Raw genomic sequence first — 25,515 nt, forward strand, 5'->3', positions numbered from 1 at the left:
TTATGCCTGGCGAGATGATACGTACGATAGTTGTGCCTATTGTGAAAAACAAAACTGGCGACTTGGCTGATAAAAACAACTATAGACCTATTTCGTTGGCTACGGTCATCTCGAAAGTGTTTGACAGCGTGCTCAATATAGAATTAAATAAATTCATAAAACCGCATGATAACCAGTTTGGATTCCGACCTGGATTGTCTACGGAAAGTGCTATACTTTGTGTTAAGCATGCTGTCACATACTATACTAGGCGTAAGACTCCAGTTTATGCATGTTTTCTTGACATGTCGAAGGCATTTGATCTGGTTTCGTACGACATCTTATGGCGTAAAATGAACGAGATTGGCATACCTTCGGAACTGACCAATATCTTTAAATTTTGGTATGGAAATCAGGTCAATAATGTCCGATGGGCAGGAGCATTGTCACGTCCATATGGGTTGGAGTGTGGAGTGAGGCAGGGAGGATTGAGCTCGCCAACACTCTTTAACCTTTATGTAAACGATTTAATCACCGAGCTTAGCAGCACCAGGATCGGCTGTTACATAGACGGTATTTGTGTCAATAACATTAGCTATGCCGATGACATGGTGCTGTTGAGTGCGTCTATTTGTGGTCTTAGAAAACTGATGGCCAAATGTGAGGATTATGTGGGAGGTCATGGTCTAAACTATAATGCAAAGAAAAGTGTAGTGATGGTTTTTGAGGCCGGAGGTAAAGTGCCAAGTAGTGTACCACCTGTAATGCTCAATGGTACAGCACTGCAAAGGGTTTCCCAATTTAAATATCTTGGTCATATATTGACCTCAGACCTCAAAGACGACGCTGATATTGAAAGAGAACGGAGGGCGTTGTCAATGAGAGCGAACATGCTGGCTCGCAGGTTTGCGCGTTGTTCGGAGAGTGTCAAGGGCACGTTGTTCAGAGCATATTGTATGAATTTCTACACGTGCAACCTGTGGGCCAAGTATTCGCAAAAGTCGTACAACGCTATTCGTGTTCAATATAATAATGCTTTCAGGGTGCTGATGGGGCTGCCCCGATTTTGTAGCGCATCAGGGATGTTCGCGGAGGCGCACGATTTTTTTTTTTTGTATTACTAACAAAAATGAGTCAATGATACTCGAAATAAATATTATTATTATTATTATGCCTAGTCCGCAAAAAGGCTGATATTTGTGGAAGATTTGCATCTTCGTATGCAGATTTTCTTCATGAGTCGAGATGGCTTAGTGCTGAATATTCATTTGTGTTTTTAATTCATCTCGTGCTCGGCGGTGAAGGAAAACATCGTGAAAAAACCTGCATGTGTCTAATTTCATAGAAGTTCTGCCACATGTGTTACCCCAACCCGCACTGCAACAGCGTGATGGTATATGTTCCAAACCTTCTCCCCAAGGGGAGAGGAGCTAACTAAGGCCAGCAGTGAGAAATTTACAGGCTGTTGTTGTTGTTGTTGATGCAGATTTTCTCACGATACTGCCAATCATGAGATGAATTATAAATACGAATTAAGCTCTATGTTTGTTGAGTGAGGCAAACCCGGATTTGAATCAGTATCCGCTTTCGGTCAAGATTGACCTATTGCCACTGAGCTATATCTGATAATAGCTTACTACGCATAAATTAATTTTTAGGTTCGACGGCACAAAACTTTGAATACTAAACTAAACGATGTAGACTTTTTCTAACTAGTTTCCTTAATAATATAGTCAAAGTCAAATGTCCCCCAGATTCAAAATATTTTTCAAAGATTTCCCTAGCAAAAAAACACAATGTGTGCTGCCAAGCTCTTAGTAGTTCTTCTACCTCCAAACAAATAATTTTAAAGGGTAAGTGAGTCATGTTTTGCAGTACAGCGTTACGATGTGTTTATAAAAAGCTATATTCCCTTTCGGTTATAATACAAGACCAATACAATTAGGTGGATCATCATCCTATTTAGCAAAAAAAGAGTGGTGAGAATGTACAGAATATAAATTATTCTAAACGAGAAATTAAATAACTTTCACGTGCTTGCTTTTAACGATGGTCATGTTTTATTTATAACACGTACAATTTAAAAATGCATATTCATATTCAAAATTGTGGACTGAGAATATTGGAATATTGTTAAATCAGTATCCAACGGATTTCGGTAATATAGCTTAATCCATTATTGTTCTGTGTATTGTTAATTGAATATTCAGAACTGATTAAATTGTGTCACTTAATTGTCAGTCAGTATGTGTATGGATTCGAAGCCTTATATCATTACAGATTATACATGCCTGTTCTTTCATTGGATAATTTAGTTCAGTTTATTGAGTAATTGGTATTCATTTATGGAGCTCTGGAGAGATCTTATATTAAACATTCCGAATCATTCATTTGTCTGTCTTTCTACAGCCTATTGCAATCGAAATATAAATATATATTTATTATAATAGAACCCTGTTACACTTAGCTACATGTATCCATTAAAACTTCTAATGTTTATTGCTTTGCCGACATTTAAACCGCCATTTTTCTACTAATTCGTAGTACAATACAAGATTTGGACCCCTGATATTGTGTCAATTGAAGGTGTCGATGTCAGACTTCTTCGTTTGGAATAGGCTGTACAATGTTAAACCTTTGCCAGTTGCGTAGCACAAGTGATTAATGACTAATGCTTAACTATAGACTGTTGTAACAGGCAATTTAATAAGTATTTTTTTACAATGTCAGCAAGAAAGTTACATATGTTTTTTTTTTATTTTAAAAATCTATTTTAATGAGTTGGTTAAATCAAAATAAAATCATATTATCTAAAAACTGATTTTATCCACATCGAAGTGTGGCTAGCGAGTTGGTTAGAAAATATACAAATACTAATACTACTACTATTTCCACATTTGCTTATGATCCGATGGGACAGAAAATTCAACACGATCGACAAGAGATCCAGCGCAGGGTATAAGCTTTACTTGCTTTTACATACATATTTATTTTCACGTTAATTACATGTTGTAAAACAAATAAAATTCTGGGTAAATTGGAGTGCCTGATGAATTTTTACAAGCAAATTGTTTTAATCAAAGAATTACTATTATTTTACATGTTAAATATTCTTAATTTTTACGATTATATTTTTTTTACGTAAGAATTCGTTTAAATATAGAATAAAAGTATATTAATGTTGCCGTTCATTATGACTATGAACTATTAATTAATTACAGCAATATTTAATCGTGAATTACGTTTTGTAGTAATGCAACAGATGCGAGGCATTCTGCCCACGGTTTGAATCCTGATTGTTTTGTTAGTGCTTATTCATTAGCCTGAACGTGGGTATGGCCTAGATTCCATAGAGAGACAAATAACGAGGCTTTTTAATTAAAAAAAAAAAAAAAACATATTCAATATGCATTTTTAGAAAACATTACTTAGTCCTTATTTCCACAAAAGTGGCTTAAATATTTTGATATGGAAAAACTAGTAGTCGCATGTGGCTTCGCTCGCGTTTAGAATGTTGTTTGTCATGTTTGGCAAAAAAGCCTATGTCCTTTTTTGGAGATCAAGAAGGAAAGAGTGCCAGACAGGCAGACAGAGTTACTTTCACATTTACAATATATATACATATGGTCTCTTCAAAATTGAAAATTATGAATTAATTTATTAATTTCGTCTAGAAATTAATGTTGCTCGCACCAATAACGTTCTAGCATTAAATAGATTTATTCAAAAAACTCGTTCTCTTATTAAAATCGAACAAATGAATAGCTTGACATAATTTTGGTGATGAAATAACTTGTGTGGTCTCGCGGGAGTCTGTGAACTCATTTTTTCTTTTCAATATGTTATGTATCATATATCATAATGTGAAATAAACGTGAATAAATAAAGCGTATTATTCAACATGAAATAATTTCGAATTTAGATGATACTTCTTGACTCTCATGGTATATAATTATGTATTATAACAAAAGTAAGGCATCTCAATTATCGAAAAAGATTTTTTTTTATGGTATAGGTTGGCGGACGAGCATATGGGCCACCTGATGGTAAGTGGTCACCATCACCCATAGACAATGACGCTGTAAGAAATATTAACTATTCCTTACATTGTCAATGTACCGTGAATCCCCTACCCGCGATTCCGTGGGTAGGGGATTCCGTGGGTAGGCGCGATAGAGTACACACATTAAAAAACAGTCTCGTTTTTAAATAATATTTAATATTTCATTTACTAGTTTAATAATAAATAAAATGTACCTGTGAGTTCAAATATCCACCGGCTTCAAGTATAAATAATTGTTTTAACACAATTCTAAATAAATAACTTATATGAAATATTTGCCACATCACCACCACTAATTTTTGGAACAAGTATAATGGATCAGCTCCAGAAATCGATCGAGCAGCTAGCTACCATGTTCACATCTCAAATGAATGAGTTCCAGAGGGAAGTTCGGGCATCTATTCCTGCAGCTAGTCCGTCATCTAATATAAATGCGCAATTTAGTGCATTCAGAACTTTTGTGATGACGGCGCTGGAGAACTTGCAGGTGCAGCTTCAGATTCTCTCCAGGCAGCAAGAGGACATGGAAGTTCGATCCAGAAGAAACATCTTGCTTTTTCACGGTGTGCCCCAGGTCAACAATGAAGACCCAGCTGAGATTGTGTGCAAGATATTGAATGAGCGGCTATCCTTGGCAGAAGTCACAGTCAGCAATATTAAGAGGTGCCATCGCTTGGGTCGTTCAAATAATAGTGACAAGCATCGTGCCATCTGTGTTAAATTCTTTGATCAGGGGCTCCGCAACAAGATATGGTACGGCAAATCCAAATTAAAGGGCAGCGGTATCACATTATCCGAATTTCTGACGAAGGGCCGGCACGAAGCATTTGTTGCGGCACGTAAACGGTTCGGGGTATCACGCAGCTGGACGAAAGACGGCTCTGTTGTTGTGGTCGGTCCTGACGGTAAGCACCATCGTGTCGTCACAGTGGCTGAAGTGAACGCTATTCCGGAGGTGGTTGGCAGCGTCAACAGTGCAGGTGACGCCGTGTCAGCCGAACCGGCATCCTTCACGCAGGTGGGAGTACGGAAGCAGACCTCAGTGGCTTCGATTACCCCGAAACCAAGTGTTAGGCCCAGAAAGCCCTACAGAAAATAGTTATATTTAACCTTTCACTTGTGTAATCTTTGTTATAAGTCTCATATTGATTAACTTCCTAGCTATTCATGTTAAAATAGTGTATCAATCCTTCGTTTTACTTTAATTTTTAAAAAATCAACACTGCGACTATATCACTAAGGTTGATGTTTGATTATTTGCAATAGTAATCGCATTATCAACGAGCGACGCGGGTTCACTTTTACACGTCTTATTTGCAACTGTTTATCTAATATTTCTTATTACCGCCGCAGGGCTCGTAGATATATTGCTTTGTTTAATTATAATGTTATTTTTTTACTTAGCTAAGGATTTAATATTATCATATGTTGAACTTTGTTTATTATACTTTAGTTTTACCTCTTTTGTTTATCAATTATTCTTAAGATATGTTCTAACTAAACTAATAAGGTACAAAAACACCATTTGATTCATTTTTAATTGTTATTCTTGATTTTTTTTTTCTTTTTTTTTTCTTTTTACTTTTACAACTTTTATTTTGTAAACAATTATTTTTGAACTACGTTTTGTTATACTTTTGGTCTCTTTCATGCCGCCGGTGGATATCGGGCACAGTAACAGTAAATTAAGTAAACTAGTTTTACGTTTAAGTTAATTTTTAAAATTATTATTATTATTATTAGTTTTTTTTTTATATACATACATATTTTAATTATTCTAAGTTTTATTTTTTTATTTTTTTTTATTTTATTGTTATATATTTATAATTACAATGTCTTCAAATTGTAGTATTCTTAGTGATACTTTTCTTTCGGTATCTTCGGGTGATGAGTCATTGAGTGACTTAAGTCTTCAAAGTGCTGTTTCTTCCCTTCCTCTTAACGCCAATCTTAATTCTCTCTTTTCTGAATGTGTGAAAAATCTTAACGTAGTCCACATAAATGCCCAAAGTATTCCAGCCCATTATCCTGACATGCTTGCCTCTTTTGAGTCCCGTGATATTCATGCGATTTTAGTATCGGAATCATGGCTTAAGCCCTGTTTACCGTCTACTTCGTATTCTTTGCCAGGGTTCCATCTGATTCGTAATGATCGAAGCAACAGGACTGGTGGTGGTGTGGCGATCTATCTTAGATCCTACATTCCTTTTAAAATTGTAAGTTCGTCATGTCAGCCACCTCCTGTTGATTCGGCTGAACACTTACTAGTAGAAGTTTCTCTAAGCCAGACAAAAATTTTACTTGGCGTTTTTTACAGTCCCTCTCTATTAACGAATTTCTTTTCCTCTTTCGAAGCCCTTGTAGAAACATCTGTCCCAAATTATGGTCACACCATATTAATGGGCGACTTCAACACATGTCTACTGAAGGATGACAGCAGAGCTCATAAGCTTGTATCTGTTTGCGAAGCGTGTAACATGCATATTCTTCCCCTTTCAGCGACCCACAGATATCCAAATTCTACTCCTTCTCTTCTTGACCTTATAATTGTGTCTTCTCCTGATTTCGTTTCCAAGCACGGTCAGTGTTCTGCCGATGCCTTTTCCTATCATGATTTAATTTTTCTTTCGTATAAACTGCGCCCTCCTAAAGTTAAGCCTAAGATACTTCTGCGGCGTAATTTTGCTGGAATGGATGTTGAACAACTACGTGCTGATGCGCGTAATATTGATTGGTCAGCAGTGGAGTCGGCGTCTTGTATTGAGCAAGGGGTTGATGTCTTTAGCTCGTTACTCAATCAACTGTACGACGTTCATGCGCCAATTCACCAAGTAAAGATGAAACATCTTCCTGCACCCTGGCTAACTGAAGACATAAAAACTAGCATTCACAGGAAAAATGTTGCTAAAAGTAAATTTAAATTAAATAATTCTGACGAAAATCGTAGTAAGTATATTAAAGCTAGAAATCGCTGCAATACATTATGTAGGGATGCACAACGTCGCCACATTCATGCCTCAGTCGAGAATAGCGATTCTCACAGAGTTTGGAAATTTCTTGAGACTGTTGGAGTTGGTAAATCTTCTCATAATCCATCTGTTCTTAATATTGATACAGAACTCCTAAATCAATATTTTTCTAATCCTTCGAACTCATTTGATAGTTCAGCTAAATCACGTACTCTTAACTCACTTTCTATAACTTCAACTCCTTCTCATCCTCCTTTTGTGTTAAGTCAGTTCACTGTGTGTGATGTTAAGAAAAGCGTGCTGTCCGTCTCATCTAATGCCATTGGTACCGATAATGTTAGCCGTACTATGATCATTCCTCTCCTTGATATTATCGCTCCCGTGATCACATATATTCTAAATGAATGTGTCTCATGCTGTGTATTTCCTGAAGTATGGAAGAGCGCTAATATTTTACCACTGCCGAAGAAAGCTAATCCTGTTACCTTTTCCGATTTTCGTCCTATCTCTATATTACCCTTCCTGTCAAAAGTTCTTGAAAAACTAATTCACTTTCAATTAAATCTCTTCCTAAACAAGAACAATTTGCTCAATCCTTTCCAATCTGGTTTTCGCCCAGGACATAGTACGGTTACTGCCCTTATAAAAGTTACCGATGACATTCGATTAGGCATGGACAGTAAACAGCTCACTGTTATGACTTTGTTGGATTTCAGCAATGCTTTCAATAGTGTTGACTTTGATGTCCTACTGAGTCAGTTGCGCTCTCTTAACGTGTCTCCTGCAGTCATTGACTTGTTTCACAGTTATCTTCGTGGTCGTCGGCAACGTATTCGTACTGATGATACTTACACGTCGTGGTGTGATATTTATGCTGGCGTACCACAGGGCGGCGTTTTGTCACCGTTACTTTTCTCTATTTTCATTAATTCTATTACTCACAACCTTTCTTCTCTCTACCACATGTATGCAGACGATGTCCAAATTTACACCCAGTCGACTGTGGAAAATCTTCCGTTGGCAATCACAAGGATGAATAATGACCTCAATATCATTCTTGAATGGAGTAAAACTTTTGGTCTTAATGTCAACCCTAGTAAATCTCAAGCCATAATTATTGGCAGCCGGAAACAATTATCCAAAGTCGACTGGTCCTCCTTGCCTCTGATAATGTTTGACAATACTGTCATTTCTTATTGCGATTCCGTCAAAAACCTTGGAGTTTTCGTTGATAATTCTCTTAGCTGGACTCGCCATGTGAATGAAATCAGCAGGAAGGTGTTCGTCGCGCTGAGTTCTTTGCGTCGTCTTCGAAATTTTCTTCCCATTCCTACCAAAATTATGCTTGCACAAACTCTACTCTTTCCTATTTTGGATTATGCTGATACAAGCTTTGTGGACTTATCCGAAGACCAGTTAAATAAACTTGAGAGACTTCAAAATACCTTTATTCGGTTTATATTTGGATTACGAAAATTCGACCACGTATCGCAATTTCGTTCCCGTCTCAATTGGCTACCCATCAGACTTCGCCGGAATATGCATGTCCTGTCTATACTTTACTGTGTGTTGTTTCACCCTGTTACTCCCCCTTACCTGAAGGAAAAATTTATATTTTTAGGAAAACCCGGAGAACACCCTCGTTCTACGAAGAGACTGATTTTAAGGGTGCCCGAACATAAGTCTATTTTTTATAAAAAATCATTTACAATTCAGGCTATTACGCTCTGGAACAACCTTCCTTTAAATATTCGGGAGGCCAAAACCTTATTTATTTTTAAAAAACTTTTAAAAAATCACTTTCTGTCTCAAGTTCCTTTACGATAATGATTTCTTTTTTCTGTTTTTTATTTTGTTAATTTATTTATTTTTTCGTTATGATTGAAGACATCGTTTATAGAATATATCGTTTATACTCATTGTATTTAGATTTATATATATATATATATTTATTTTATATGTATTGACAATATAATTTATTAATGGATATATAATTTTTGTATTCTATATTTATATTTATTTCATAGTTTTATTAATAGATTCATATTATTTTATTTATTAGTAGAGCACCACCCACCTTATATTCTATGACCTATCCTACACCGTTGGTTGCCTGGAAGAGATCGCTATGTAGCGATAAGGTCGCCAAAATTGTACGCCTGTTATATCTAGGCCATATCTTTGTCATTTGTATTTTTTTTATTTCACTGTGTGGTGTACAATAAAGAATAAACTAAACTAAACTAAACTAAATGTACCACTAATCTTGGGAACAAAGATTTTATTTCCCTTGTGCCTGTAGTTACACTGGCTCACTCACCCTTCAAACCGGAACACAACAATACTGAGTACTGTTATTTGGCGGTAGAATAACTGATGAGTGGATGGTGCCTACCCAGACGGGCTTGCAAAGCCCTACCACCAAGAAAGATATATGTGTTTCTTTCTAGCACTTCTCGGTAAAATCTACATTCCGAATCGGTGGTAGGTTTATCTATATAGGTTTATCTATGTAGGTTTATCTATATCGTCAGTTCAACCATGTCGACGTGTGAAATTGACGAATATATTAGATCATATGATATTACAAGTTATTACGTTTGTGTAAAGATCATATTCACGTAAGAAATAAATATTCATAATTTAAGATAGCGTACGTAATTCGGATTTGATCGGTTTTACGAATTTTGCCGATGCTACATCTAAGTTGTGTTGTACTATACATATATATCCGCAGTTCCACCGACGAGCATCATTGTAGAAATGTAGATGAAGCTCTGAATTATTCTGCCTTAAAGAGTGCTTATTCTTTTGACCAGTGGGGTAATTGTGGAACGTCATTTCCTTTTTAGTTATATTCAGATATCCTGTATTCACTTTTACATAGTTAAAGTTATATACAAAGACAGTACACATTTCTTACAGGTACCTTACCTTATACTATATAAGATTTACACAAAAACAGTTAACTTGTCTGAGTTTTATAAATATTAATGTTATTGTCTGATTTGAATACAAAAAGAAGCCTTATGAATTCATGTTTTATAATTCATATATCTTTACTTTGGTTATTGTGTAACTACACGTAAAAAATGTAAAAAAGTAGTTACTTTATTTTATTTTTGACAATTGTAAAAGTAAAATAACAAGATTTTTTTTATTTATGTGTAATATGAAATTGAGAACAATTAATTCGTTACCTTACTTAATAAAAAAAAAGAAACAATTGGCAAATGTTGATTAATAATGTAATATTCTTGGAGATAGAGGTTCATAATTATATAGTTACAAAGACAATAGCAATGTAGAGTAAGCTAAGTAAGAATATATTTTAAGTCTAGTGTCCATAGTGCTTAAATGCACTTAACAAAGTCCACACATTTAAAGTTTAAGGCGACATTAGCGCGATCCGGCAGGACATCTAATTAGGACTCACAGTGCAGCGACGATTTCATTACGAATGTATGAAGCAGACCAAGACGTGGCTTGCAAACACACGACCCTACGTACAATGCTCCTTCCTTCCAGCCAACCGACTAGTCTAGTCTGACACCCACGGCATACTCGTCCAGTCATAGCGCCGTACAATCCTCTATGCACACAGAGAACACCGCGTCTCAAATTAAACCGGACGAAGTAAACCCTAGCACTTGCAGCGGACGGCAAAAAGTCGAAACGTGTGGGACTGCAGACGAACTCGTTTCTCCATACAAGGTCCTCCTCGACAAGTCGCTTCCCAACGCACCAGCTCACATAATATTGTTAGCCGCCGCCGATAGCTTTTTATGTCCGATGCATTATTCGATACTCATTTAAAATTCTAACATGAGCTTATAAAGAAAGCTCGCCATTTCCAAGCGGTCCCCTGCTGTCGTCGGTCGTCTTTAACAGTTCTGTTGTATCGGGACGAGTTCATTGCTGTTTTATTACCTAAATAAATATATTACGCAAAATCGCTTTGGGAGGCAGCGCCGGCAATAGGCGCCCACGCGCGAAAATTGCGGGGGCGAACGCTAGAGGCTTCACGCATTCAAACGTGCGCGCGCGCCGATACACACGCGCCTATAAGAAACTTTTTTGAGTCGAAAAAATATAAACACGATACGAAAACGACATAATTTGAGAGTCCGGTTTATAGTCTGTGCTGTGTTCCATAGATTAGGTTTAAAGGACTCATAGTTCATAGTGCCGTCAATGACACGAATTTGTGATCGATGTTTATGAATGGAGTTCGATGTGACGTCATGCATAGTGTTGTGACTGTGTGCGCTGCGGTTCGGAGCGTCAATTTGTTGACAATGCGTGATCATTAGACTGGAAAGGTGAGTGTAGTGACTTGTATGTTGGGCCAATACTAAGCGATCGTCATTTATTAAACGCCAAACGAGCTGCAGTTAGTTACTTATTAGTGGTAATCAATTTCATTTTAAGGGACGGGAAACCATATGAGTTTTGATCGTTCATGAATTTATGTCTAATGTGTTTTGAACGTACACGTTGATTTGGGCTTTCGAAAGGTTTTGGATGTGAATCGATTAATTTATAATGTCAAGCGCAGATGGTGCCGTGGGTGGCTAACTAGTTATGTTACGAAAACGATAATCAATAACTCCTCATTCATACACCTCACATACATACATAAAGTGAAAAGATACTTAGTATAAATAATTTAAATTTAATATTTTATACTCTGTATTTCAACGCATACCTACTAACAACCAGCTTAGTTACCACTAGTCTTAAGAGTTGAACATATTGCAAAATCATAAATCATTTTTATAATAAAAATCATGGAGTCATCTAGCAACGTATTCTCATTTTTAACATTACATAATTGTTTTTATTATAAAATAAAAAAAACGTATTTTTATTTATCTTCATCAAATCAACTATTGTCTGAATTCCATTAAATTAATTTTAATATATCTAAATATAACCTTTGAATGGTTTAATAATTATATATTTATATTATACAATTATTTTAATCATATATCGCATTCTCTGTTTCTATGAGTGTAAAACCCACACAAGCGAACGAAATATTTGAACGAAAGCGTGGGTGAACAGACCGAATGTCGCGACATTTCGAAATTAACTCTGTTATCCAACTGTAAACTTAATCTTCTTTACATCTATTGCAATAGAGTTCAAAATCATCCAACAAATCTTAAACATTATGCTATTATTTAATTTTTAAAATTATTCATACATATATAAATGGGGCCCATTCACAATTATAAAGTTGTAAGTACTTGTTAAAATTAAAAATGTAGGAGATTAAACATGCTTAAAATACTTTAGTAATGTTAGGGGAACGAACGAATGAATGGAATTATTATAGACGAATGAACCGGAAAAAAGGACCGAAATGCCTCAAAGCTACGAATGCCAATAATAATTTATATTGTAATTACTTCTCATGTTGTTTTTACTTGAAACCTATCATGATATGAAATATATCCATTTGAATGAAAATGTACGTGTGTCATGTGTTTGTGTGTTAGTAACTATTCATTCAATTGTGATGCATATTTGCTTGAAAAATTTAAGTAGAATTTTTCTATGTTGTCTTGGGTCTGGGTGTTTGTGGTAACGTCATTACTTCTGATTTCCATAACACAAGTGCTTTAGTTACTTACATTGGGATCAGAGTAATGGATAAAAATTCAAAGCCTAAGGGATCTGCGACTTTAAAAGCGTTGGTCTGCTCCGAATGAAATAATACATTACTCTGATCCAAATTAAGTGTGTGTGTTTATAATTCATCTCATGCTCGGCGGGGAAGGAAAACATCGTGAGGAAACCTGCATGTGTCATATTTCATCGAAATTCTGCCACATATGCATTCCACCAACCCGCATTGTAACGGCGTGGTGGAATATGTTCCAAAAACCCTCTCCTTAATGGAAGAGGAGGCCTTATCCCGGCGATGGGAAATTTACAGGCTGTTACTTTACTTTCTTTTTTTATTGACATCAGACAGCTTATTATATCGAGAGATAAATAAATAATACCACCTGGAGAGATATCTCAATAGAATACAGCTTGAATCAATCAAATCGGTCAACTGTTGTCGAGCATTGGCAAACATACATAAAAAAATCATTCACATTAAACATACAGTCGTCTCCATTTTTGAAGTCGTTTAAATAATGGCGTTTTCACTTTGACTTTTTGATGCATGAATTAAGATAATAAGCCAATTGGTTCTGATGGTAAGTGGTCACTACGATTATAGAGTTGTAGATATTTTACATTATCATCTCTTATTTCATATCAACAATAAACTAACCTTAACCTGTGAATAAGACTACAAAGTAAGGGTTTATGTCTATATTATTGGCCAGCGAAGCAGGTTGGTTACAGCGAGTCTTGAATAAAGCAGTCTTATGGTTGTTGGGCCAACAATAGTTTTAATAAAAAATCATAAAAACTAGCTGCCCGCGAATTCGTGCGCGTTTGTGAAAGTCCCGACAAAATCATTTCAGGTTTTAATATACATATATTTATATTTTATAAAATAGGTTGTTTTAATATTAAAAATAGGCATACTAAGTTCAAAGTCAAAGTCAAAAATCTTTATTGAATATAAAAGTGTTACACTTGGTTAATGATAGAAATCCAGATAATAGATACGTATCGTAAGATAAATTAGGATAGATCTTGGTGACATAGACAATGACAGTCAAATCGATCGACCCTGTATTTAAATACAAGTATCGATGCCTTTATAAAATAATCGTGCGTCACCTTTAATTATCTGAAATCGTGATTAGTAAAAGATAAATAAAGTGCGATCGAGAATATAAATTAAATTAAACGATCTTTTTAATGTCTTAAATAGTTTTATCGAGCAGAAAATTGTCTCTTACACGGTTTCCGACTTGTCTAAGATTTCGGAGTTTGTTATCTTGGCTTCTTTTGTTTTCGTTAAAGTTTGGAAAAGGTCCAAGGGACTTGAGTCACATCCACCAGTGTGGGGACGTGAAGTGACAGCTTAAAAAGATTGGAAACGTTTTAATTTGTATTCTTTTTCATATAGGTATTGTTTTAAAACAGAAACAACTTCCTTTATATTTGTCATTTTATATAATTTATGTTTCCGGACGTAAATTATTATGATAGTAATTTTAGTATTTAGTTAAACATATCCCATAATATAATCATCATCAATAGTTTAAGTAACGTTGTACAATATCAATAGCCGGATGGAGGGGTCTCATTAAAAGTTTAGACACAAATATAATTACATGTAAAGTTTTTTATTTACGGTACTGAGTTGTTTTTTTATTTGCTGAAGATAGACGAGTAAAGGCATTTACTATTCAAAGGTCTTAGGTCATATATAACCAAAATGTATGTAGACATTTGCTACAGCATCAACACATTGTATAAAACAAAGTCGCTTAACGCTGTCTGTCCCTATATATGCTTAGATCTTTAAAATTTAAACAGATTTTGGTGTGTTTTTTTTAATAGATAAAGTGATTCGAGAGGAATGTTTTCGTACATTAACAATATAGTAAAGAAACCCTGATAATTTTAGAAATTTCTAAAGTGATGTCGTAAATAAACAAATTCAGTAGTATATTTAGTAACAGTACTGCACCCGTGCGAAGCCGGTGGGTTAGTTAATTATAAATAAATATGTAAACCGTCAATATACGATATGATTAAAGATGTCCCCGGTTCCTGTAATTATACCTTAGCAATACAAAGTATTGATGTTTGCTAGAATAGATGATGAGTAGGTTTAACTTGCTCAATAATCGTCCTTCTTAATTGATCATTTAGTTTGTGTATTAAGAAAAAATAATGAATATTAATAATTTTTAAATAAATCACACCGGTGACGAGAAAATTGCGAATATTCGAATAAGTATTGGAATTCAAGGGGGTAATGCTGCTGGCATTCTTGCCACTATCCTATGTAGTCATGATTTGTACAACAACAACAACAGACTGTAAATTCCCACTGTTGGGCTAAAGGCCTCTTCTCTCTTAGAGGAGAAGGTTTGGAACATATTCCACCACGCTGTTCCAATGCGGGTTGGTGTAATACACATGTGGCAGAATTTCTATGAATTTCGCCGCCGAGTACGAGATGAATTATAAAGACAAATTAAGCACATGAATCAGCGGTGCTTGCCTGGGTTTGAACCCGCAATCGTCGGTTAAGATGCACGCGTTCTAACCACTGGGCCATCTCGACTCGACATGATTTGTACAGTAGATATATATATAAATAGGCCTCAATATAAATAATGATAGTTATTTAAAAAACAATTTATAGGTGTGTTCGAAAGATAATATAAAAAAGTACAGACAAAAAAGGTATTTATTTATGTAAACTAACCTTCTCATCAAATATAATTCGATTTCTTATCTCCGTACTTTATCAGGCACTCCACGCAATGATTAAACGAAATTATCAAAAGCTTTTAACACACCATTATTTTCGTACATGGAATGATGCGCATGAGGTTTGTTCTACATATAAGTACGTAAAATATATCGGTCTGTATCAACTTATTATATATACATATATAATAATAAATACACTGCTCTTACTAAGAATAGCAACGGTATCAAAAATCGATAACATTTTATGAGTAATTATATGAAGGAAATAAAATTTAATAAATTGCCTTGTGTGTTATCTAGATTTTTTTTATTGTATTGGTTGGCGGACGAGCGTATGTGCCACCTGATTGTAAGTGGTCACCATTACCCATAGACAATGACGCTGTAAGAAATATTAACTATTCCTCAAAACGTCAATGAGCCACTAACCTTGGGAACTATGATATTATGTCCCTTGTGCCTGTAGTTACACTGGCTCACTCACCCTTCAAACCGGAACACAACAATATACCGTTGTAGAATAACTGATGAGTGGGTGGTACCTACACAGACGGGCTTGCAAAAAGCCCTACCACCAAGTGAAGAAGAATATAATTATAAAAAAATAAAAGATGAGTAATGTCTTAGATTTCCATTATTTAAATAGTATTTCTGTAATATATATTGCATTTATATTACATTAAATACTTCTAATAAAACAAATATTTAAAAAAGTTGAAAAAAGAATTGGCGGAAGAGAGTGGAACAAACTCTATAAGCGATATAGTGCTAAGGAAACATAAACTTTATTAACAGCGTCATAAACAATAATATCCTGTTTATCGTGACTCGATACTGCGTCCAATCAGCATCGCTCCCGTGAGGCGCAAAAGTATTTTATCAGTAAAGGTTACGCCATATCAGGGGGATTGTACGAGGGAAGGCCGTATTATATATTTTTTATTATAAGTTGGTGTTTTCATATCCGACTATCAGAATCGCTGCCAAACAATTTAATCATTGTGTTTTGATGAACGTAATAAAAATGATTACTAAAACTATCGAAATACAAGTTTTACACAAAAGGAATCCCAACCAAGTGACGAATACGAGCCGTGTGGTAATATAAACTTGACATGACTTTGGTGTAGGATATTCGAGATCCAAAAGGCATTCCTTCAACTCGAATAATTATTGGCGAAAGAATTTGATGCGTCCTTCAGATACGGCCATACGTGAAATGCTAACGTTTCGACGTTTGACCGGTCGCATGAAGACACGTTTGAATTCTTGTGCTTTTTGTTATACAAGCATGTTTAATTGTTCCACGATACTTTCGTTTCTATTTGAATTTAGTTATTCCGATCATATCACCTTCATGTGTTTTTTAAACAATGGTTAAAACCACAAAACTTAATTTTAACTTAACTGTGATATATAACTATAAACACAATTTTAAGTTATATGGTTTTAAACAAAGTTTTGTAAAAATATTACTCTTATCAATTAAATTTACATACAAAAATTTTAAAAATACAAAGTATGCCTTTCAATAAAATCATTCAAAAATAAACGAAATAAAATAAAGAGAATCTTTCATCATTAATCATCAAAGCATTTCTCTTCCTTATATTTTTTTGAAATCAGTGTAAAATCAATAGAAACACCGAAAGCGGAACAATATATCTGTAGAGAATAAATAAAAAAAAAGTCTATCTTTCGATTTATTAATACAATGAGTTGTCATAACAGTCATATATTAATAGATTTAAATACTGATAATAATAAATATATTTCTGTTTCTAATATATTAAATATTTAATTCGGTCGAATGTGTCGCTTGCTTTATACCGGGGTCACCGGATGGGCTATTGTTTCTAGTAAAGGCATAGAGAAAATGCCGTGTCCGTGAACGATACTCGTTCCGCTAGGGATGTTCAACTAGTTTTTTTTTATTGTTAATATAAGCCATATGATCTGCCTGACTCTGTGGTTTGTCGAAACAAGGAAAATGAAGAAAAATAAATATAGAAACTTTTTAGTACAATTCTTTTTTGGAATCAGAATTCGAATTAACTTTACCTATCTAAATTACTGGTGTTTAACGTTATCCATATACATAAATTATAAGCGTAAAACTATTAATTAATCTACTGTTTCGGCGTGTAAGTAAAAATTGATTTAGTGAAATTATAAAAAAAAATTGATAGGCACATGTAGGAAGTTTAGTTTAAAATAATATAATTATAAATTGATATTTTTAAAACGACATTTAACTTATAAAGTTATCTCTTACCTTTTCTATTATTATTTATTCAATTTAATAGAATATTGCCAAAGTGTGCGCTACATCCAAGTATAAAAACAGCTATAACATTACATTTATTTCAGTTATAGATATAATAACTATATTACATACAATATTTGCAACAGCTATAGTGATAAATATTGGATGCTAAAACTAACTTAAAATTTAAAATTTATAGTAACAATTTAAACTTAAATAACTTTCGTTTTAAATATGACTTAATTATGTTTTTAAACTTACAAAATTAATTATTTCGAATAGATTTTTTTTTCGAATTATTTTTAAATTTCGAACATAAATTCCAACTGCAACGAAATAAGGTTATATATTAAACGTCATAAATAATTAAACTAAATACAAACATTCTAATTAACAACCATTATTATGACGCCATGCTCGTTTGAACCAATAAACAAAACAATATTATATAATACAAATTAAATACGATTTACAGCATTCCAAATTAACCCAACTTGTATACATATCTGATAGAGGCAATCAATTACAGCTTAGACCCATCCCTGTGTCCAAATATAAGTTGGTTCATCACTACGAATGAAAAGCGATGCGATAATATGTTTAACACTCGTTTTGTATCTTCACCTTAATCTATTTGTATTACATATTAGGTGTTTTAGGAACACTTCATTAAACTAACACCTTAGTTTTACATTTCACGCAATTTCCTAATAACGTAGCTATATTATGTATGTATATCTAAAAAATTGTGATTAAAATATATTTGTTTATAATATGACACTTATATCTACATTGTTTTCCAAAATTTCGATAATATTCTCGTCGACATCGGAAACCCCTTTTTACTGAAATTTACTGCGAATAATACAGATTAATAAATAGTAAATTTGCTGTAAAATCTTGTTTATTTCGCTTTTCTCCAATAGTTATCCAAAAATGTTTATGTATCAACAACGATAATGCTAAATATAAAAATGACATTTGTGCTATTCAATTTTAATTAATAAGTTTAATATTCGAACGCCTAGCTTAGCTTATATTATATAGCATTAGTTATCCAATGCAAATCAAGCTTTACTCTTACACCCAATCCCAAAGATAAACATTTAAACCACATTTAATGTATGCGTATCACCTGCTTAAGAAAGTAGTCCGAGTCGGTTTTATCACACCCACATCAGATTTTTAATTAAAAATCAGATTGGCTAATAAAATTTCGTTATGGTGTTGCCCTAGCATTGTAAAGAGAAAGAATGCGGGGAATTTCGAAACGTAGAACAAGATAATGATATTCTTGCTTTTTTATCGACGGCTTGTCTAACAGACTGTTAAACAATCCTCCTAATGGTTTGTGATCGCTACTGCTGTGAATATAATATTTACAATGATTAGTTTTTAATACATATTATACATAATATAAGAGCTGAGATGGCCCAGTGGTTAAAACGCGTGCATCATAACCGATGATTGCGGGCTCAACCCAGGCAAGCACCACTATATATATACATATGTGCTTAATTTGTGTTTATAATTCATCTCGTGCTCGGCGGGGAAGGAAAACATCGTGAGGAAACCTGCATGTGTCTAATTTCATCGAAATTCTGCCACAAATGCATTCCACCAACCCGCATTGGAACAGCGTGGTGGAATATGTTCCAAACCCTCGCCTTAATGGAAGAGGAGGCCTTATCTCAGCTATGGGAAATGTACAGGCTGTTACTTTACTTTACTTTTTTTTACAATGATTAGTTTTTAATACGTACTTACTATAAATTTAATTTATATTTTAAATTTTGACTTCATTAGATTATGAAATAAGAAATATTTTCTACTAATTCTGCGCCTTTAGTTTAAATTTATAAAACACGAACTTTCAACGCCTCTTAAGGGTGAAGTTTCGTAAAATCTTAGCTGATTCACCCTATAAGGAACCACCAATACTAAATTTCGAGTTTGTTCGTTTATAGTTTTTGAGATATCGTGATTGGTAATGAGTGCTAATTCACTTTTATATAAAAACATTAAGTGATTAAATATATACAAATATATGAATTAAAAATGTTACAATAAAAAATAAAAATTGATGTACAATGTTGTCAAGATTTATTTTCTTTGGAAAGGAAACAAGAAAATGTCATTAATAAATTATGATTGATAGAAAGTTCCGACAATTATAGATCTTATCGCTTACGAAGACGCTCCTCTACTGAAATTATCGGTGTGCATCGTGGTCATCGTTATGACTAGAATACAACAAAAAAGTAAAAATGAGATTATATTAGTAGAGATGCCTTCCTAAGTGAAAAAAGTAAAAAGTAAAGTAACAGCCTGTAAATTTCATTAAGGAGAGGGTTTGGACACATTCCACCACGCTATTCCAATGCGGGTTGGTGGAATACACATGTGGCAAAATTTCGATGAAATTAGACACATGCAGGTTTCCTCACGATGTTTCCCTTCACCGCTTAGCACGACATGACTTATAAACACAAATTAAGCACATATATATAGTGGTGCTTGCCTAATTTTGAACCCGCCATCATTGGTTAAGATGCACGCGTTCTAACCACTGGGCCATCTCAGCTCATAACTTTAACAATGCCTATCATAATTTTAACAATAATATAGTAGATATGTTTATTATAATAGATTGTTTTTAAACATCAAAACTATATATGTATATTTATAGTTATTATATTATTATTATAATTGTATTTAAATATCATGACTGTATTTTTAAATGTTGAATAAGAGTAACTACTGTTTTTCATGCTGGTTTATATCGGTAGAATCTACTTTCCACACCAGTGGTAACTTCATTTAATTTTAATATATTTGTTAACGATAACGATTCAAAAGTGCTTGTAACAGCCTACTTGTATATATAAAGTATATTTTGATATATTTTTTTTATCAAATTCCATTAACAATAAGCAGTGTCAATATCTAGGCGTCTTTAAGCTAAGTATATACTTTGTGAAATAATATCTATGCGATGTTTCGTAATCAAATTAACACGATATCTTAAGCGATGTCTACACCATGATTGATGGTGCTGTAGCGCCCACTACATGAGTACAATTAGTGATTAAATTAGCCATCGAACGATATCTAGGTTAACATGTATCTTGGCAGCATTTCGTTTATACAGATAATATACCATATTTGTTCAATAAAAAGCTGGCAAGTAGACATTTTTTAAATTATTAACAATTAAAATAATTGCTATTTTCTTCTACCGTAAACATCTTAATTAATAACATTTTATAAAACAAAGCCGTCAGTCCGCATCTGTCTGTCTGCATATTCGCGATAAAACCCCAAAACTACTGAACGGATTTTCATGCGGTTTTCACTAATAGACCCGTCGGTCTATTGGAATTCATAAGGAAGGCTTAGGTATATAATTCATTCAGGATTTGTGTAAATAAGTTGAAATAGAAAGACAATTGTGAAACATGTATAAATGAAAGGTAAAATAAAAAGCGAATAAATAAAAGGCGAAGACGGGACGGGCCGCTAGTATTTAAAATAATATCTGTTAGGGTATCTAGTCCTGCTGCCTCTTTACTATGCTCCACCTGTATACGTATATTTCGAAAGATCTCGTACACATTGTTAGTTTTTATCACAAAAAAAAACGTAATTAAACTAATTTGAATGTGATAGATGTGCATTAAAATTATCCTAATGTCAAGATCACGTGACTAGAATCATTCAGATTGAGTACCAATTCAATCTGAATGATTCTAGTTCTGTATTGGATCTCTTTATCATTGATAAGAATCTAAGTATCTATTAAATTGTATTGACGCGTTTCTTTTAATTTTTCTTTGGAATGTCTGCCTTTCCACATTTGGTCGTGTAATAATTTCCGTAGTAATCGTAATAAAGTCAATTAGTAAACATTTTATGTTGATTGTTATCATAATGTTAACGTCAAAATGTCCCATTTTGTTGCGACTTTCGATAAGTTAATTAGAAAAAAACATAGATGAGTTTTTGAAAAGGTTTTTAACTTGAATGTAGTAGGGAGTTTTTAGAATTCGAACTTATATTTGAAACAATATGTTTAAACATTTTTTAAAAATAATTGAAAATATATGTAGTTGGATAGTTCAGGTGTTACGTGAAAGCCTTGCCACCATCGATATTCGACGAAATTAGTTGTGTTGATGGGTGAGAGCTGATCAGAGTCGGATTAAAAGGACTGAAGGCCCCCGGGCCACAAAGCAGTGGGGGCCCTAGACAAACAGAAGCGTAAATACCCTAATAATCATATTATTATGAATAAATTAGATTTTTTTATTTCAATCAGTCAGTTATGATTTATTTACTTTTATCGGTAACTTTTAAAATATTAAGTAGTAACATTATTATAATTTGGTATGGTAGTAACTTTACTATATCTTGGTATTTGTTAACTCGTTGAAAACTGACGTGGCCCCCTTATGTAGAGGCCCCAGGGCAGTTGCCCCGGTTGCCCTCCCCTAAATACGGCCCTGGACCTGATTGATTAACATTGTTAACAAGGACGACCAATACTAAAGGACGCTACATATGTTGATACACTGGTCCCGTTTGATAACAGGGTAACAGTGACAAAAGCCGAAACTGCTACGGAAAAAGCTGATGCAAGCAAACGATCCAATTATTCGCCTCCCTCTCATTAGAAAATCATTTCGTTGTTCTATTTGCAATTAAAACATTTGGAGAGCTAAGTACTATTCTATAAAATAATAATAAAAGTAATTGACTTGCCTCAACTGGTAACAATTGATGAATGGTTCATCATTCGCCCAGAAACAAGAAGCAGAGGAATTGCAAGTCAACGGGATTAGCTAGCATTCTTGTCAACATTACACGTGGTCATGATTTGTAAACAGTGTGTAGTTATTTATAATTTATATGATTAAAAAAAATCGAAATCAAAATATACTTTATTCAAGTAGGCGTTTACAACCAATTTTAAATCATCATTTAACAATTATTTTGAGTGAACCACCGGTTCGGAAGGTACCTACCGAAAAAACCGGCAAGAAACTTAGTAGTTACTCTTTTCAATATTTAAAAATACAGTCATGTTAGTTACTTAGAATTGTTAGATTAAGGTCTTAATTAAATTAAGGCTTATGTAAATAAAAGACAACATAAAAATAATAATATAAAACCAGTTTCTTTTGTACAAAATAATAAATTATCTGATAGATGAGGCATTTTTAATTAAAAACGTATGTTTCTACAGATTTAATTAATATCATCTAAAATTCCCTGAGGAATTATTCATTGAGATTCGTTATCATTAGCACCGGAAAATCTTTCACGGCGCTTATACTTATGAATATTTTATAGAATTTAAACAAATTGTCGTGAAATTTAATTTTACTTTTAATCCGAACATGCCTTATATTAACAATCTATATCTCGGGATAACATAATTTTCATAATAAAAGTAAGCCATGATTATCGGAGTACCTACCCTTAAAATATGTATATTCTGAATAGTCTAATGCCTCACTACGGAATAAAGCTATACCCGTAGAGTATGTACAATTTAATATTTGTCTTATGAACGGGCTCCTTTATTCACTTTTTAATAAATAGCTACTTTTAAATTTAAATATAGAATGGTATTTTTAAACAATTGATTTTTTTTTGTTTATATAAAATAGTTACACATACCTAATAGAGAATTAACAGCCGCGTTAAAGTTATATATGTTGACGTTTATTATTTCAAAAAGAAACATCGAAGAAATCATCAATTGATTGATCATATAACCAATTATTTTTACTGTTACTTGTTAGCTTAAAATAATTATTAATAATTTCATATATTATTATTATTATCGCTATACTTTTCAAAATTTTAAAATAATTTATTTAAGAACTCAAAAGAACAGTGGTAAATGTAAAAGAGCTTAATAAAATATGTCACTGCGCTTCTTACCAAAAGCGAGATTTCGTATAGTTGAAACTTCTGAAAAATATTTCGATAAAACTTGTTTTACGAGAGATATAAAATATTCGAATGTAAATAGGGCGGTATGATATTTGAAACTGAATATTTCTACATCTCATTAAATCTTCGAAATGTTTTGGATGTTGTAAATTTTTGACCGAACTCAGGAATGTGGGTTGCTCATCTCGGTTCGAGGGAAATGTAAAATGCAATGCAACATATTTGTTTATTATATTTATATTAGCTTGTCGCTTGCTTCGTTCGCGTTTAATACATATAAAATATACAAAATCCATGTTTCACAGTATTTAATTGAGTACTAAAGAGACTGGTTATTTGGTGGAACCGTTAAATGTTGATTATTCCAAAGCATTTGACAAAGTCTCACATGGATGTTTACTAAAAAATATTACATATATATACGTAAATATGGTGACTCATATTGTTTATTTACATAATTTTAGATTCGAAATAAACTGAATACTGTAGCATTAAAAATATTTGTATGTTCTAATATTGTTATAATAACAGGCATCCTACAAGGCTCAACATTTGGTCTCTTTTTTTAACATCAGTAACTATATTATGTATTTTTTTTTTTAATATAACGTAACTTATTTGTTGATCAGTATTCGATAATATTCTGTGATTCTGTTTTATATCTGTGTACACCACTGAAGTCGTGTATTTACTATTACATTCACTCTTGTGAAACAGTCGGAAGAAATGTTTACTTGAGTCTAAAACTAAAGACCTAATAAACTTATTAGGTCTTTAGTTTATTTAAAAAATAAATAAAAATAATATAATTTTTTTTAGTTTCATTTAAAAAATGAAATTAGTCAAAGTTTCTTAATTAATTTTATTTATTTATTGGGCTTAAAATAAACCTGAATGGTTTATAGAATAAAAACTAAATATAAGTCCATGTTTGATGTATCTTTGAAAGTAACCAAAATCGCTGAGATTTTACTTATTCAAATCAAATCAATATTATTCAAGTAAACTTTACAATGATGCGTTTTTAAATCGTTAACAATTAAATACTACCAAAATTTCGGAAAGCAGCTTCTAGCGAGAAGAAACAGCAAGAAAATCGCATAGTTGCTCTTTTCATATAAACAAATTTACAATGCAGTTATTTACAGTAATTAATAATAAGTATTGTTATATATAGATAATTCTAGTAATCTAATAAGAATTATAATCTGAATTAAACGATTTTGTTTCAACCCGACACCACTGTAACCTTACTAAGCAATTCCAAAGTTCAGACAGGGCGTCAAGCAAGTGGCTATTCGTAAACCCTTTCCATCCAAGTTATGTACTGTGTCGACCGCAAATATTTGGACAAAGGGCCGGCGAATGGTGATGATTATGTTAATAACACCTATTATCATATATTAAATCAGTAAAATACTTCTTTAACTAATATAATATTACTAAAGTATATTGCGATTTAAATTTTGAATGCTAGTCCTTAATTTCTTTCAGTTAGAACTATGAAACTTTATATTTGGAAAACTGATTTGAAATGAGTACGTATGTATTTAAGCGTTACTGCATATTCTACCTCTGAGGGAGTTAAATAAGGGTTGAAAATTAGTATAGTAGTTAGTATTTTTTATGCAGAAACATAAAACTTTACCATTTGGGATATAAGGTTTATTTTATTTCTTGTTTTTGTTTAAACAGTGTTTTATGTTTCTAAATTAAATACATAAAGTATTTCAACTGACTGTTAAATCAATGAAGCTCTTCTGTTCAGTCCATACGAATCTAAACTGCACATTTATAATTGTATATTCAATTCATTAAAATTCAAAATAGGAAGCGAATAGACAATGATTAAAGTGTTTTGCTTTCATTTCGAAATCCACTAGCGAGGCGGCGAGCATATCTAGTAATTATTA

At 33.1% G+C, this 25,515-nt stretch overlaps 2 protein-coding genes across 2 annotated transcripts in view; both read left to right on the top strand.

Moving 5' to 3' along the window:
- The first annotated feature begins 4,334 nt into the window (after positions 1-4,334).
- LOC124539373 lies at positions 4,335-5,156 on the top strand. The gene has a single exon (XM_047116745.1). It carries the CDS (start codon positions 4,356-4,358, stop codon positions 5,139-5,141), a length of 786 nt encoding a protein of 261 aa, XP_046972701.1. The 5' UTR covers positions 4,335-4,355; the 3' UTR covers positions 5,142-5,156.
- Positions 5,157-10,855: 5,699 nt separating this feature from the next.
- The window catches only part of LOC124539249, a 118,601-nt gene continuing 103,941 nt past the window's right edge, over positions 10,856-25,515 (top strand). Inside the window, exon 1 of the mRNA XM_047116561.1 lies at positions 10,856-11,333. The gene's annotated coding sequence lies outside the window, so the exon portion shown is untranslated. The remainder of the gene's footprint in view (positions 11,334-25,515) is intronic.

This window comes from Vanessa cardui, chromosome 22 (assembly GCF_905220365.1).
Source record: "Vanessa cardui chromosome 22, ilVanCard2.1, whole genome shotgun sequence".
Taxonomy (NCBI): domain Eukaryota; kingdom Metazoa; phylum Arthropoda; class Insecta; order Lepidoptera; family Nymphalidae; genus Vanessa; species Vanessa cardui.

What these genes read in the sequence shown, in the direction of transcription:
- LOC124539373 (XM_047116745.1), top strand. Translation starts at nt 4,356, where the DNA reads ATGGATCAGCTCCAGAAATCGATCGAGCAGCTAGCTACCATGTTCACA.